The sequence below is a fragment of the Pogona vitticeps genome, chromosome 4 (genome assembly GCF_051106095.1).
Source record: "Pogona vitticeps strain Pit_001003342236 chromosome 4, PviZW2.1, whole genome shotgun sequence".
Taxonomy (NCBI): Eukaryota; Metazoa; Chordata; class Lepidosauria; order Squamata; family Agamidae; genus Pogona; species Pogona vitticeps.
This window is the reverse complement of record NC_135786.1, coordinates 101,199,780-101,215,729: the sequence shown is the minus strand read 5'-3', so window position 1 is coordinate 101,215,729 and position 15,950 is coordinate 101,199,780. Positions and strand designations below refer to the sequence as shown.

Here is a 15,950-nt window from a genome sequence, read left to right as displayed (position 1 = left end):
AGTGTGAATAGGTCACATAAAATGGCTGAAATCAGTTACAAGCAACTGATGCCTACAGATCACAGTAGTCCTTGGAACTAACCTATCTGTGTCATACTCTGTGCTACAGAAAACACACACACACACACACTAGAAACAATGCTTCCAAATATGCTGAGACTGATGAAGATATGATACAAAACAAGGGGTTTTCTTGGACCCCTCAACTGTGGCATAAACCTACCTTTTCAACTGATGTGACTGATGGGCATATTAACAAATCAGTTACAAATGAGTCAAACAGGCCATTCTGTTTTAGGTGCCCCACACTTTGTATTAGCACTACCATCACAACAGTGAAATAGCGCTAACAGCAAATGTCGATTCTGCTAAGAAAAATATGAAAAGATGAAATCTTTGTGCAATCTTTGGACATTCACAGATGAGGTGTGACACAGTTTCATCTTTTTCTTGGCAGAGTAGACATTTGTTGTTTATGCAAAGCAATATAACTTGCCAGCCTCCAAAAGCCCATGGGAATATCAGGTGGAGAAGGTGTCAGAAAATGAGGAAGCCAATATCTTGTGGGATTTCTGGATTCAAACTGATAGACACCATGAACACAACACACCAGACATAGTAGTACAGTGGTGCCTCGCAAGACGAATGCCTCGTGGGACAAAAAACTTGCAAGGCAAAAGGGTCTTGAGAGTTTTTCAGTGCCTCGCAAGACGGGCCGTCTTGTGATATTTTTCGTCTTGCGAGGCGTGTTTCCCATAGGAATGCATTGAAATTTAATTAATGCATTCCTGTGGGGAAAAAGGTCAGAAACAAAAGTCAGGAAAAAGTCACTTACCAGGTACAGTAGACTGAGTCCAGCTCCTCACAGTGCCTTTGTAGACCCGGAACAGGTGGAAAATGATCGCCAAACAGCTGAGAGTCAGCAACCAGCAGGGAGGCGGCAGCCATTTTGTGATCGTCTCCATTCCTGCCCCCCCTTTCCCCGCCTCTCAGCTGATCGGCACTGGGTCTAAGAGGCTTCCCGACGCTTGCCTAACATGGAAAAAGGCAGGGGGGAAAAGGGGGAAATTCAAAAATGGTGCTTTCCCCTGCCTTTTTATGTGCTGGGCAAGCCTGGGGAGGCTTCTGAAAGCGGTGCTTTGCCTCGGGGGGGGTGCTGGGAAGACTGGAGGGGGACTTCTGAAAGTGGCGCTGGCAGCGGCAGTGCCCCCCCCTCCGCGGAAGCCTCCCAGGGCTTGCCCAGCAGGTAAAAAGGCAGGGGAAAAGCACCATTTTTGAATTTCTCGCTCCCCCCCTGCCTTTTTCAATTATTAGTGGAAAATTTCAATGCATTCCGATGGGAAAACGTGCTTCGCAAGATGAAATTTTCGCTAGACGGCATTAACCACGGAACGGATTAATTTCGTCTTGCGAGGCACCACTGTAATAGAATGAAGAAATGTCCGGATCATTGACATTGCAATTCTGGGGGATGCTGGAGTTGAAAATAAGGGATTGGAAAAACAAAAGTACAGAGACCTGGCAAATGAAACATCTCGCTTGTGGATAAAAAGTAGTCCCTTGCAGCCATTGGGGCTTTGGGAACAATATCAAGACATTTCACACAGTATTATAAGCAGTTGCAGATCTCAGAAATAACACAATCAGAGCTACAAAAATGGCAATATTAGGAACACCATACATACGGTGACAATATTTAACAGATACTTTGTTTTTGGTTAAAACTTGTATCTTTTTATAATACCAGTCAATGCTTTTTCAGTTGACTGTGCCTGGTGTTTTTTAATCATCATCATCATCATCACAATCACAATCACAACCACAACCGCAATCACAATCACAATAGCAGCTCCAAAACTGCTTTTGAAGTGGCAGAGGTGGCTTGTGATAGCAGAGGTGCCACTCTGCTACCAAGGCAGATTGCATATTTATTCCATGCTTGGTGAAAGCCTTCCTATTCTATCTCTGCTGCTGTGAAAGAATTTACAACTCTTTGTGAGCAGTGGATTAAAAATTTTCTAGGAAAAACATGGAAATTTAGGGGCTAAAACACCCAAATCCCCCCCTCAAAGCCATGACCTAGTTTGGGGATTCTGGGGTCTGTAATCGAAAAGGTAGCATTTCCGTTTTCTGCCCTGGGGGGAAGACTTCTGTAACTGTGGAGTTTGTTGATGATGTTAGCATAATGCTAACCAACCAAAAAAGGCACAAAAATGTTGGCTAGCTAGCGTTAAAGTTGTTCTGCTAATATCAACTTTGGAATTTTCCTTCATAGAAATCTACAAAGAATAAAAAACAAATGTGCAGAAGGGGGTATCACCGTGAAAGTGAACTTGCCATCTGGAGTGTCACTCTCTACTCCAATCATCGGGCTTGGGTTTATGCCACTTCACTATAATCTTATAGGCAGTGTGCAGCTATGGGGAGAAGCCAGTAATGTTTTATGTGCTTTTGTATGTTTTGTAAATGCAGTATAAGAAAATGTTCGTCAATGAAGAAGGGAAGATAGGAACTATAGAAAGGTTTATATCTGGCTCTCTGGCTGGAGCAACAGCACAAACTTCTATTTATCCCATGGAGGTAAGTATTAGACATTCTGCTCCATTTGTAAGAACAGTGGACTACTATCTGCTATTTTGTTTCCAGCCTTCACACCTCCATAGACAGTATGGTCAGTGGTATGCTACGGTTTTAAAGATATTATCTTGAGTTACTCGTCTATAAGCAGAGGTAGACCTTGCTGTGAAAGCTGCTGTCATGGGCAGATTATGGGCAAAGCTCAGAAAAATTATTATTATTTTTGCACCACAGCTCCCAGAAACCCTGACCCACCATGGTTAAGGAATTCTGGGATTGTAATTTTCATGCAGAAAGGGCCACATTCGGCCCCCAGCATTTCCATTTGAAGCCAGGATTGGACAAAGTGTTGGCTGCACGTGGTGCCCCAGGGCTCAAAATGCAGGTTCCAGCAAGCAGTGGTACTGCATTGTCTACTGATCATCTTGGGTGTTTCACAGTTTTTATAGCTTGGTTGTTCTATTAGAGGCAGTGCTCAGGCAAGCCGGCAGACAAACAAACAAATGCATTTGCTTTCCAAGATGGTATGTACCTTGAAGACAGAGGCTTCAGAAGATGTGGCCATCACCAGCCAGATTAAAGAAGGCGGAGTCAAAGATATTAACACTTTTTTGGAAAACAGATCATTTTGCTGTGAATGTGGTTAACCATGGTTAATATATATATATATTTTTAACTTTTAGGTATTAAAGACCAGATTGGCTGTGGGTAAAACAGGGCAATACTCAGGGATGTTTGACTGCGCTAAGAAGATTCTAAGAAGAGAAGGCGTGAAGGCCTTCTACAAAGGTTATATTCCCAATATTTTGGGCATTATACCTTATGCTGGCATAGATTTGGCTGTTTATGAGGTGAGTTGAGTATTCTGTTGTGTCAGGATGCTATAAAGAGCTGTGTAATGGAGAGAATATCAGACTTGAACCAGATGGAGATACCTGGGTTAATATATTTTTGCTGGAGGACCCCCAAGAACTCTTAAGAATTATAGTCTGGCTGGGAGAATTCTGATAGAAATCCCTCCTCTAGAGAAGTACAATTCCTGTAGTTTCTCAGGAAGAAGAAAAGACTGTTAAGTCTGTAGTGTAGACGCATCCTGTTGTAGTATAAATAAAGTTGACTAAATCTTATTTGAATAGCCTATAGGTCTCTTCTAAATAAAACAATAAATAATGTCACCCCCCCCCCCCAAAGTAGCTTAGTGTCATGTTTTATCCAGACAGTCTGTACTAGAATAGTACTGGCACAAGAAAAAAAGAGTCAGTTTTATAAACCATGCTTTGAAGTTACCTTGGTTTTGAAACCCATCATAGCTACCGTAAAAGTATGATCCCTGATCCAGCCAAATGATAGATCACAGATAACCAAATCAAAACTGGACGTGTTTGAACTGTTCCTCCAAGCTGTGCTGTGGAAGAGGGCTGAAGGGTAGTGCCTGAGACTAGGAGAATATTAAATTTAGGAATCAACACAATATCTTGGTTTGGTGTTATACCCAAATGCAACCGAACATCGCTGTCCCTCTGAATCTCATGCTAGATAGGTAGCCTCACAGCGGTTATAGTTTACAATACATCTGGAGTACATTAATCTTAACACATTTAAGCATGTTTCATGCTCAAACAATTTTGCACTGCTATTTTTTGTGCCATATGCACCTGTCAGCCCTCTGCAGGGCTGACTTCTTAATTAGTTGGTGTTATGCTTTCCGGCTCTCTAATGCCATGAATAGGCTTCACTAACTGCACAGGTCATCTAATTTTCTTTTCCCAGTCTACACAACCGAGCTTTACAAATGATGATTAGCATGTCCTGTGATTTCACAATACTTATCAACATCTCTGAGTTCATTGATTCCAACAGGCATGATTCTGATGGCTTGTAATCACAGATAATTTAAGGCTGGAAACAGAGGAGAGAATTTTTTTCCAGAGCTGAAGACAAATTGAAAGGGGAATCAATTGGGGTTGATATGCTAACCTCAGATTTATTTCTGGAAAACAGATTTTGCAGGCAAGGCCAGTACTGGGTTTGTGAGATGCTGTGCACCCCCTCCATGAGTAGTGGGCAGTTTTCCCTCCTATTTATTTCAGTCAGATAGGTGGGTACATGAGTGCGCCAATTTACCAAGGATAGAAAACTGAGTGGTGGCGATGTTGCTTTGCTGAGTGCCAATGAAGAGGCCCCATAGCAGTGACATGTATAGTGGTGGGCTCTTGGCAGCTAGCCAAAGATAGTGTCATGCTGGACTTGCATTGTACCACAGGGACGTACCATTCAGCAGTTCTGGAGTATAATTCTCTATTCTGGGAGTTTCATCTAAAAGACAGACACCTGCAGACACCTAAACATACTCGCCTGGTAGAAAGGGCTAAATGTAAAGGCTTTGTGGCCTAGCTAGGTAAACTAGTAAAGTAGGTAAGCTGCTCTAGTGCCATTTGGGATCTAGCTTCCTTTCTGAACAGGAAACTTGGGCAGAGGTAAGCCTAGTAAGGCCACAAATCCTTCAGGTTTAGGCATTTCTCCCAGGTGAGACATGTTTAGATGTCTGCCTGTCAGGTGGAACTCCCGGGCTGGAGAATTATCAGATTTGTAGTCCAAAAATTCCAAATGGCACATCCTTATTGTACTATGTACAGTAGTATTGATTATGTTTGTTTGCTTTGTCTTTGCTTATAGCATTAGAATACAGAAGATGAAATAAATATGTGTGTATGCTGTGAGAAGTGATACTTCTTTCAAAAGATATTTAGCAGTCTTAAAACAATTCTTTCTCTATAGTCTCAGAATACAGAAGGTATGGGGAAAATTAAATCCAGCTTTTAGAACAGCAGTGCTAACAAAGTTCCTTGTCATAACATGGCTGTTCTATTTGTCTATCACTTCTATATCTTGCCCTTTATACAAGGAGCCTGCAGTAGCATCTTAGCTTGGGAAGCAAGATATAGCCATCTAAAGTGTAGAAAAGTTATATTTCAAACTGTTACGGCTAAGAATCTGAGTAGAAAGTTGTCAGTTAAATCCCATTTCCATCATAAACTTGCAAAATAGCTTTAGGTGGCTACAAAATATTATCTTCACCTGTTTCCCCAAACTGCAGTGTTGGATAAAATTAGAACTATTTGTAGGGGTGGTATAAAGATTTACAGAAATAATGTATGTGGTGTGTTTTGATTGATATTCAAATACTGTATGTGTGTTGACAACTATTATGCGCTGTGGTATAAAACTTTCTAGTGTATCCCTGTTAAATCTGGAGTGTCTAAAACTGGCTGGATAGTTCAGCAAGTTTGGTACCTGGCTGTAGAGCCAGAAGTTGGGAGTTCAGTTCTCCACTGCACCTCCAGGAAATAAGAGGCAGTCTACATAGCCTTGGGCAAGCTGCACAGTCCCCAAGTGCCCCCCCCAAAGAAGGAAGTGGAAAACCACCTCTGTGTACGCTCTACCTAGAAAACCCTGGAAAGGGTTACCAAAAATTTGAATTGACTTAACAGCATGTAACTATTGTTATGAAAGATTAAAGTAAATTGCATTCAGATCTCCGTATGCAAAAGTGGCTCTTTAATTTGCCCTTTGTGCTGCTGTTACTACTATTTTAAATCTACAGCTGCTGCGAAGACTTCTGGGAATTGCAGTCCAAGAACATGTGGGTTACCCAAGGCTGTGAACCGCTGTTCTAAGGGATCAATTAAAGTATTATGAGACTCCTATAACCGTATAGTGTAATACAGGTGCACTGTTCTTCCTCTAGTTTTTAATGGTGAAGTAGGACCAAAGGCCCTATTACCACCACTTACAGATGACTGGTTGGGAGTTTGATTCCCTTCTGTGCCTCCTGCAAGGAAAGCCAGCCTGTATGGCCTTGGGCAAGCTGCAAATTCCCAGGGCACTGCCCTCCCCCCGAAGAAGGGAGTATACCCTGGAAAGGGTTGCCATAAGTATAAGCCAGAATTAACTTGCTGACATGTTACTGTTTGTTGTTACTACTAGAGATGACATGTAATCAAACAAAAGTCCTAGAGAGAAAAGGAAAAGAGAGAAAAGGGAGAAAAGGGAAAAGGAAGATATAGTTACTACTTGGCTATGAAGTGTATTTCAGTTAAGTTCATCAATACTATATGTATCTTGGCAGGCTCTGAAGAAGGCATGGCTGGAAAAATACGCAACAGACTCTGCCAACCCTGGTGTATTAGTACTGCTAGGATGTGGTACTTTATCCAGTACATGTGGCCAGTTAGCCAGTTATCCTCTTGCCCTTGTCAGGACTCGAATGCAGGCTCAAGGTGAGTGTTGATGTTACGCTTTAACAACTAGTATACTGTTAACTGTTACCCAAATGTTTTGGTATTTTCAGCTTAAGAGTTCGACCACTTTTTCTTTCTGGATGCTTCTTTCCTAGGTTATTGCCATCAGTAATTACACCACTTGTCAAAACCCCACTGCCCTTTTAAAATGCTTAAGGTAGATACCTAGTTCCCACTACATCCATAGGTGATCATAGACTTCTGTTTGGAGTGTTTAACTTAAATGGCTGATTGAATCCTTTCGTATCTGGGGGAGGGGAAAATTACCTGCATATAGAAGACTAGCATTTGAGGAAGAAGTCATCCTTCATCCTGTCTCCGCTTCAATATACAGGGACAGTTTTTTTGTATGCAGAAGTGTTCAGTTGTATAAGGCCCCCCCGTGGTCTGAAAGGGGATAGCTAAGACTGAATTCAGATTAGGGCATTAAACCTGAAAGCATGGAGGGCTGTAATTGTGGTGGTGGGTGGGAGTAGATATGAGGTACGCTTATAGTGTTCATATGAGTGACAATCTTGCTTTATCAGAGTTTTTGGTTGTGAAACCACTGTAGCTATGTTCCGCTGAATGCACTTACAGTACCTCTGTATGCTTTCACATTGAATATGTGAAGGTCTGCTTTACTTCTGGATGGGTGGGATTGTGAAAAGCATGGCCAACCTGCCTCTTCATGTCACACACTAGACTTTCAGGTTTAACCACTTCATTAGGTCTCTAGAGACATACAAGGAAAAGAAAGAAGGGGATAGGACAAGTTTTTTCTAGAGAGGACACTCACATACTAAGAAATGTAGATTAGATCTGTATTTCTTTTTTTTAAAGCTTGCTTATTTAAATTTATTTATTTTATTCAGATGAAAGTGCAACAGAAAGAGGTGGCTAGAAATTCATTTCCAGTTTAGAAAACTTAATTTGGAGTAATAAATGGGGTATGTGACCCATTTCAAAGGCAAATCTCCAATTCTGGGACTCTCAGCAGCTACAAAACTTTACATTACTAGAAAAAAGGGAGGGGAGGGTGTGGGATTGCAAAAAAAAGAAAAGAAAAAAAGAAGCTTTGAGGGGTCCTTGTGTAGCCCTACGACTGTATTTTGCCTTCTTCAAAAGGTTTAAGATGTTTTTATACTCCTTGTTTCTGTACATATCTTTGAAGGAACTGAGGCTGTATATAACAGGAAGAAACTATTCTGTTTTTTTAAATGTCAGCCATATTATAGTTTGTTACCTTAAGAATAACTTCTAAATTATGTTGTCAGTAACCACTCTTCCGTTTTCTCTCCCCATTCTTTAGCCATGGTAGAAGGCCCTCAGCTAAACATGGTGGCCCTTTTCCAGAGGATTCTTGCTAAGGAAGGAATCCAGGGACTTTATAGGGGCATAGCTCCTAACTTCATGAAGGTGCTTCCTGCTGTCAGCATCAGTTATGTGGTGTATGAAAAGATGAAAGAGAACTTAGGGATAGCATGAACAAAGCTGTGTGGAAGGGGAAAGAATGAGACATTATCTTGGAATATGGGCACCGGACCAAACCTTGAATGCTAAATTTGTGTTTACAATTTGATACACACCCTGCGTGCAACAAATAACTCTTTTCTTAACTGAGAAGAAAGCCTACTTAACTGAAACAGCCATGAGCCTTAAAAAAAACCAAATACCTTCAGATCACAAAATCACAAAATCATGACAATCAAGAAATGTTTCATTGAGTATGCAAAATAATCTTTTAAACTGATTCTTCATTATATGGTATGTTCCTTGTCCCGATGAGTATGCATCAACGTAAGCCATTAAAAGGCTGATTATATGGAAGCTGAAGTAAAGCAGAATACATCTGTTTGTCCACAGTTGTTCTGCAGGTCAGGAATGATCTCTGTGGTAGAAAGCTGTTCCTTTTTAATGGTGTAGTGGAGACTATTGATTCAAATTGGAAAACTCTCCTTGGCATCTAAAGTCAAATTATTGGGGACATTGGCTGAGAGAAAGAAGAACCTTTGGGATTACCTAAATGACAATTCAAAACTTCCCATCAAGTTGTCCAATTTAGTAAAATCATTGAAAGCAACTACAAAGGAATTATGCAAGGAATAATTATGCTGAAAAATCTCTCTTCCTGTGTGCTTGTTGCAAAATGTTTGAATGTGTATTGAGTGAATTCTTAGATTTAAAGTATACAGTACTTCCATTGCCTGTGAAATGGAAGGCCATGGTTGCTGCATATTAAATATTGGTTCCACATAACATTATAAGCCTGCCTACTTAATTACAGTTGCTTATAGAATCATAGAAAGAGATTCTTGCAAGGCTTTCATTATTTCTTCAGGATATGGCTGTTCTTCTTAACTTGATTGAACTTTCTGCATGTGAGGATGGCATGGGTAATTGTGCTCAAAAGTATGGTGAATTAGATTCTATTTGTTACTCCTTTGAGCGTCTAATCTGGATTCTATGATTTATCAAACCAACCTTCCTCCCTTCCTTACTTCTCAGTACAGCCTCCAGAATCTCCCACCCATTATGTTGGTTTTGGTGGTAGGGTCATTCTGCCACTTTCCTTTTTAATATAATAACTATCTCAAGCTGTGGCATTTAGCTTATAAATTCCAGATGAGTTGTAGATCAGATAACACCTACCCTCTTGAACAAACCTGTTTCACTAATCTGTATGTAGCTGTCGCATGGGTTTACCAAAGGTTAACCAGGGACCAGTTCCTTCATGCTATTACATATGTAAAGGTATGATTATATAAAGTTAGAACCAGCAGCTGTTGTTTATACAGAGAGAGAGAGAGTAACCAAGTCCATTATATGTACCTATTCTTCTTCCCAACAACTAATTAACACGTTTGCTAGTTGCCTAGATATAACCTGATTAATATTAGCCTCTCTTGATTGCACTCTGACACCTATGTGGAGCTATTTGGTAGTGTAAACTGTTTCTAGCAATAGCCTCCATCTTGCCCCCTTGTCAAGGGCAGTGGAGTGTTTTATATAAACACTAAGTACCTGCCTTTGCATTTTATATCATCTTCTGATTTGGGTCAGAACATAGATTTTTTTTCCTTTTTAATGTTAGCTTTCCTCTGTTTTCATAGGAAGACCTTTGCTGAATCAAGATTCAAGAAAATGGGCACGGGCTCTGGCTTTTTTTAAAAATTGCTTTGGGAAGCTAATATAATTGCACAGCCCATAAAAGAGAATATATACTAGCACTTCCTAATAATACAATGCATTTTAAATTAATGGTTGTATAGCAAGTACTCTTCAGGAGGCTTTTTGAAAGATGTAATTGTGAGCACAACCTGTAGAGCATGTCACCTTTATTCATTCCAATGGAGGTAGGATTGGTGGGGCCCAGTGGTTATGGCCTTCATTTATGGAAGGCATAATCCAATTTTTGGGTTGTATCCTGTCCTACTGTGAAAACATTCACTATATTTGCACTCAATCAAAACCAAATAATTAACTGTTTAAGCAAAAACTAAGCATCTTTTTATTTTTAAAATCTGAGGTTGCATGTTATTGTATATTTACCTACTGTATCTGTGCATGTAACTTTCTAAATCCTACTTTCTCCTAAAAGTAGGCTTATTTTGCATGTGGTTCTATGCAGTATGTGCTTGTATAAGTGCCTTTGTGAAAATATTGGAGTTGGTGATTAGTTCCTGCCTATTCAGAGACCACACGATACAATGCAAACAATGACATTCCCTTACTATATGCTTACAGAGGGCTGGGTTCTAATTGTGTTGTATGCTTTGGTTGTTTGCTTGGTGAAAGAAAAGCTGATACTTTTTGTAAACCTATACATCTTAACTGTTTATAATAAATGAGATTTTGTAATGCAGTTGTAAAGTTCTTTTGTAATGGGTTGGAAATGTGTTTACTATATTTATATTTCACATGATGGAACAAAGCCATGTATGGCAGTGGTCCCCAACCTTGGGCCTCCATATGTTCTTGGACTTCAGTTCCCAGAAATCCTGACCAGCAGAGAGGGTGGTGAAGGCTTCTGGGAGTTGTAGTCCAAGAAGATCTGGAGGCACAAGGTTGGGGATCACTGATGTATGGTACCAAGGCTTTAGGAAAAGTTGTGGTATTCTGTGCCTTTACACCATATTCTAGGATCATGTAGAAAAAAAATAGTTTAACACTTTTTTCATATGAGCCTACCCGGCAGTTAAGATCTAGCCAGGGGGCCCTTTTGAAAGAGCCGTCCCTCAAGGAGGTAAGAGGGACGGCTTGTAGACAAAGGGCCTTTTCGGCAGCTGCCCCCAGACTATGGAATGCCCTCCCGACTGAGATTCGTCTGGCGCCGACACTGATGACATTTCGGCGCCAGGTCAAAACCTTCCTGTTCCAGAAGGCTTTTAACTGAAATAATATTAGCTGTGGGTCCGATGGCAATTTTATACATATTTTAATTGTATTTTAATTCCTACATAATTTTATTGTATTTTAAATGCTGTAAGCCGCCCAGAGACCTTTGGGTAGTGTGGGCGGCATATAAATTAAATAAATAAATAAATAAATAAATAAATAAATATTATAAGAAACATAACATTTCTGTTATTTGCAATGCTAATAATCATAATAGTGGAGCATAGAGTTCTAATATCTGAATATACAGTATTAGCCCTTTCTAGATCATGGCATGATTTCTACAAAGAATGGCAAATGTAATTGACCTTTGGTATTGTGACAGACTAGTTGCTGGACCTCTTGGGCTTGGTGGCCATTTTGCTTTCTTCTGTGGGTTACCAGCGCCTAGTGCTTTGTAAGCCGCAGCCATGTTGTAGAACAGAGATGGGCAACTGTGGTTCTCCAGATGTTTTTTGACTGCAATTCGTGTAATTTTTTTAAAAATCATTGCTATGCTGGCTAGAACTGGTGGGAATTGTAGGCCGAAAACATCTATAGGCCTATAGTTGTTCACACCGTGCCATAGAATAACCTTCTGCAAGATTTGGTTTCTATATAGGGCACCACTTTTATGGTCGAACACCCAGTGACAACTAATGACAATCTTGTCTCTTTTTAGGGCAGAATAATGAGGATTGCAGATATTGAGCCTAATTGTCTAGATGTTAAACTTCACTGAGCCACATGGCCACCGAGTGCAGCGTAATTACTGCTATTGGTGGCAGTGAAGAACCCATAAATTAAATAATTTCCTTCCCTTCCACTTTCTGGCAGCCATGTCTAACTAGCAAAGGCTTCACCACAATCAGAGAACATACTGAACATTGCAGGCTATGTCTTATAGAAGTGCAGTTGAAAGGGGGGATTACTTGCAATCAGGAATTCAAAACCCACTGTTCACTGTTCCTGATTTTGGTGATTTTTCCATTTTCACCTGTGCTTTCTGACTTTTGGGAGAAGCTTTTTGTGAGTGAAACAGGACTTCCTGGGCAGTGGGAGGAGGAGAAAGGAGAGATCTGTTACTCAAGCTTGCACTATCATGTTACAATGCATGAATAATGACAACCAGTTTACCATATGGTAAATTACTGTGAAATACATGTAATCATTAGGGAAACTGGTTGATTATTCTGTTTTAAAATCTTGCAACACATACATACCTCAGCAGAAATCTGGGAAGACAGAAGAGATGTGAAAAATTCTTCTCACTTGAGAAGATCTATAACAAGCCATTCAATACATTGCAAGTCATCACTTGATGCTATCATTATAAAATTATATGTATATATAAATAAAGATTTCTGCATTTGTGTGCAGGTTATTGGCCTTAGGTTTTGTTCACAGTAGTACGCTCATTACTGAGACTCCAGCATGAAGCAATGGCTTTCATGTGCTTTTTTCGAAAATGCTCAGAAATTTCATTGGGTTCAAAATACTGCAGCCAGATTTTTACAGGTTGGTGACAGGGATCCCATAACCCCCCTGTTATAGCAGCTCCATTTCCAGGCACAATTCAAAGTGCTGCTTTTAACCTATAACGCCCTAAATGGGTCTGAACTGTCTCAAAGAATGTTACTCCCATTATGAGCCTGACTGTGTGTCAAGATTTTCAGGGGAGGCCCTCCTCTGTGTCCTACCACTCTGACCAGTCCATATGATAAGAGTGTCTTGTCACTGCTCCCAGACTCTGGAAATCCCCCCATAGCAAGCTAGGATGGCCCCCATCTTTGATGTCTTTTCCACAAGAAGGGAAATACCTTTTTCTTCAGGCAGGCTTTTCCTTAGTGACTGTCTAGGAGACAATAAATGAGATGTTTTATATTTTGTTGCTTCTAAATCTGTTTTTTGTAATGCTTTTACCTAACATTTTAAGTACAATGTTATTAATTCCTTAATATTTGAATAATTTCCTGTTTTTAGCTTCTAATCTTGTGTTTCTAATGGTGTGAGTTGCCCTGGGACCCTTTTTTAGGAGAAAGGTAGAGTAAAAATATTTTAAATGACTGACGGTGTGAAGGGGCCATCACAGGCACAACATCACGCATCCTGTTCACACAGCTACACCATGTAAGGCTGATGATGTTATCTGCTGTTACAGTTTTTTAGAAATAAAAACAACCCTTAATGTGTAAAAAAAAAAAGAGGGGGTGTAGATGGACTGAAACGGCAGTTAAGAGAACTATGTTTCTTTTGGTAACCTGCATAACTTGTAATTAGTTTTATTAGCCAGCCAGATGAGCAGTTCTCCTGATAAGCCTTATTAACTGGAAATCCAGGATTTGATTTTATAAAATATTTGATGTATTTGCCACAACACCAATCAAGACGGAAGACACAGGAGATCCCCAGTATCATTCCAAGAGACGAGAACCAGCTGTCAATCAACTAAGGAAAAGGTGAGGTGGAAAACGTCCTTGCTAGTGTGAAAAAACTAAAGAGACAGGAGGAGATAAGCCACTCACATTGGCTTCCCTCTGTCATGGTTATCCTTGTGATGGCATCTAATAGTTTATGGGGAAAAATACAGTAAAATTAAGAAAGAGAAAGTGCCACATCTCAGCTGGGGGAAAGGTTTACCTGATCATCACTGGGTGAAGGATGCAGCTGGAACCAACAGGTAGTTGAAGTTGTTGACATCTACTCATGGCCTCCATTTGGAAGGAAAAGTAGGGTCATGGAGAAAGGGTCATTTTAGTAGAAAACATAAATGAAAGCCCATGGTAATGGTCATTGTATCTGGATTCATCCTATCTTATGTTTTCTTTTGTTTTTAACTACTGGGCTTGAACCAGCAAACACTCCAGCCTTGACTGGATGAGCTACAGGAACCATTCCTAAGCTGGTGCTCTTAAGATATTTTGGACTACAACTTCCACAGCCTCTGATGGTGTTTGCTGCTGTCAGGCGTTTTAGTCAAAGCAGCTGGAGTTGGGGTGGGAAACTTGTAGCCCTTTCACTGTTGCTGGACTGCAATGTCTCTAAATCCCAGCAAATATAGCCAATGGTGAATGATGAGTGGATACTGGCGTAGAGAAGGCTGAGTTAGACTGGTGCTGAATGATCATGAACATCACAACTATTCAGAGAACAAAGAAAGTAGCAAAAATAGCAAATCTTTTGTGAAAACGATTAAAAGTTATCCCAGTGCCATACAGACCCTTATGGTTCCGTTTACGCCTTGGGAGCTTCAAGGAATTGAGCAAAAATTAATTTAGATTTTGAAATGAACTTGCCTGTGAGTGAAGAGGCATTATAGAGACAGCATCAAATGATCACATTTATTCACTAGGTGGTGCTCCACACTTAGCCCAAGAAGATTATTGCACTTGGAACAATCAGTTATTTGAATGGGATGCAAGTAGGAACAGAATCCTGAGGAGGCAGCAGAACGGGCCGCATTGTTTCAAATTGCAAGCAAACAGGTCAAAGTTTTAAATGCTGCTCTACATCAGAAACACACCCAATCCCTCTTGCAAGAAGTAAACCAGCATAGCAGGGAATAAACTCAAATGAAACCTTTCTCTTTGACATACAGTACTAGGTTTTTATTTCAGGAAAAATAAAGAAAAATGCTTTTCTTCCTTACAGATGTCATGACTAGGAATGGGGGTTACAGTACATTTTGGGGAGAGGTTCATTGCCTCCTGCCATATTGGGGTTAAAAAAGGACCACTCCTTCCTTTTCCTGTATTTTCCTCAGGCCCTCAGATTCTCCCATCTGTATTGTGTGCAGCTGTACAACTAGGGTTTTATTTGAAAGCAGAATTCATTTTATTAATTTTGTTGGGTGGTTGGGGTTATTGTTTCGTTTAGCTTTGTTAACTGCTTAGAGTAGTGTCTCAAGCTAAGTCAGAGGTATATAAATTTACAAAATAAATAAATTAACTGGATTCTGCCACCTCACGCTAATTCTGTAGTGTAACATGAATACCTCACAAGATGCTGCTTCATCCTCTGCTATGCATCATTCCATCCTGCACGATTACATTGCATTGCACACATTGGCCGAACAAATATTATGGAGAAGTGGAGGGGAAATGGAATGAAACCCACCACATTTCCATAACTGTCACAATGGCTAGTTAGGACTATATAAGCTACAGTCTAACTCTCCATGGAACCTCGCTGGCTTAATTAGATCTATTTTCAAGAAAATGTGTATAGGACTTTTCTGTACATCACCTGACACTTTTTGAGTACAGTGGGGTCTTGACTTGAGAACTTAATCCGTATTGGAAGGCGGTTCTCAAGTCAAAACGTTCTCAGGTCAAATCTGCATTTCCCATAGGAATGCATTGAAAACCATTTGATCCGTATCGGCTCTTTTCCGTCCATAGAAACTAATGGGAAGCTGTTATTCTGCCTTTGACCACTAGAGGGGGATATTTTGTTTCTTTTTTTTCTTAGGTCAAGAAAGGTTCAGAGAAGGCAGGGAAAATACAGTCCAGGCAGTACAGTACCAGGCAGTCTGAAGACTGTCTCCCAATCCACTCTCTAAATGCTGGGAGGAGTGAGGAAGCAGACAGGCACCCTTTTCACTGGCCAACAGTTAACTGAAAGTTCAAATTTTGCACTTTCCCTGCCTCCCATGTGGTTTTTTTCAGTTCTTAACTAAAATCTAAGTATGTAAGTCAAGTCAATATTTTCCTATGA

General features: G+C 40.3%; 1 protein-coding gene across 2 annotated transcripts in view; it reads left to right on the top strand.

Moving 5' to 3' along the window:
• The window catches only part of SLC25A24 (solute carrier family 25 member 24), a 30,209-nt gene extending 19,487 nt beyond the window's left edge, over positions 1 to 10,722 (top strand). For both annotated transcript variants that reach the window (XM_020784683.3, XM_078392275.1), the window contains 4 exons: positions 2,473 to 2,580; positions 3,261 to 3,428; positions 6,707 to 6,857; positions 8,170 to 10,722. In XM_020784683.3, the coding sequence (XP_020640342.3) occupies positions 2,473 to 2,580; positions 3,261 to 3,428; positions 6,707 to 6,857; positions 8,170 to 8,345 (603 nt within the window). In that variant the 3' untranslated portion in view covers positions 8,346 to 10,722. The remainder of the gene's footprint in view (positions 1 to 2,472; positions 2,581 to 3,260; positions 3,429 to 6,706; positions 6,858 to 8,169) is intronic.
• Positions 10,723 to 15,950: the final 5,228 nt, after the last annotated feature.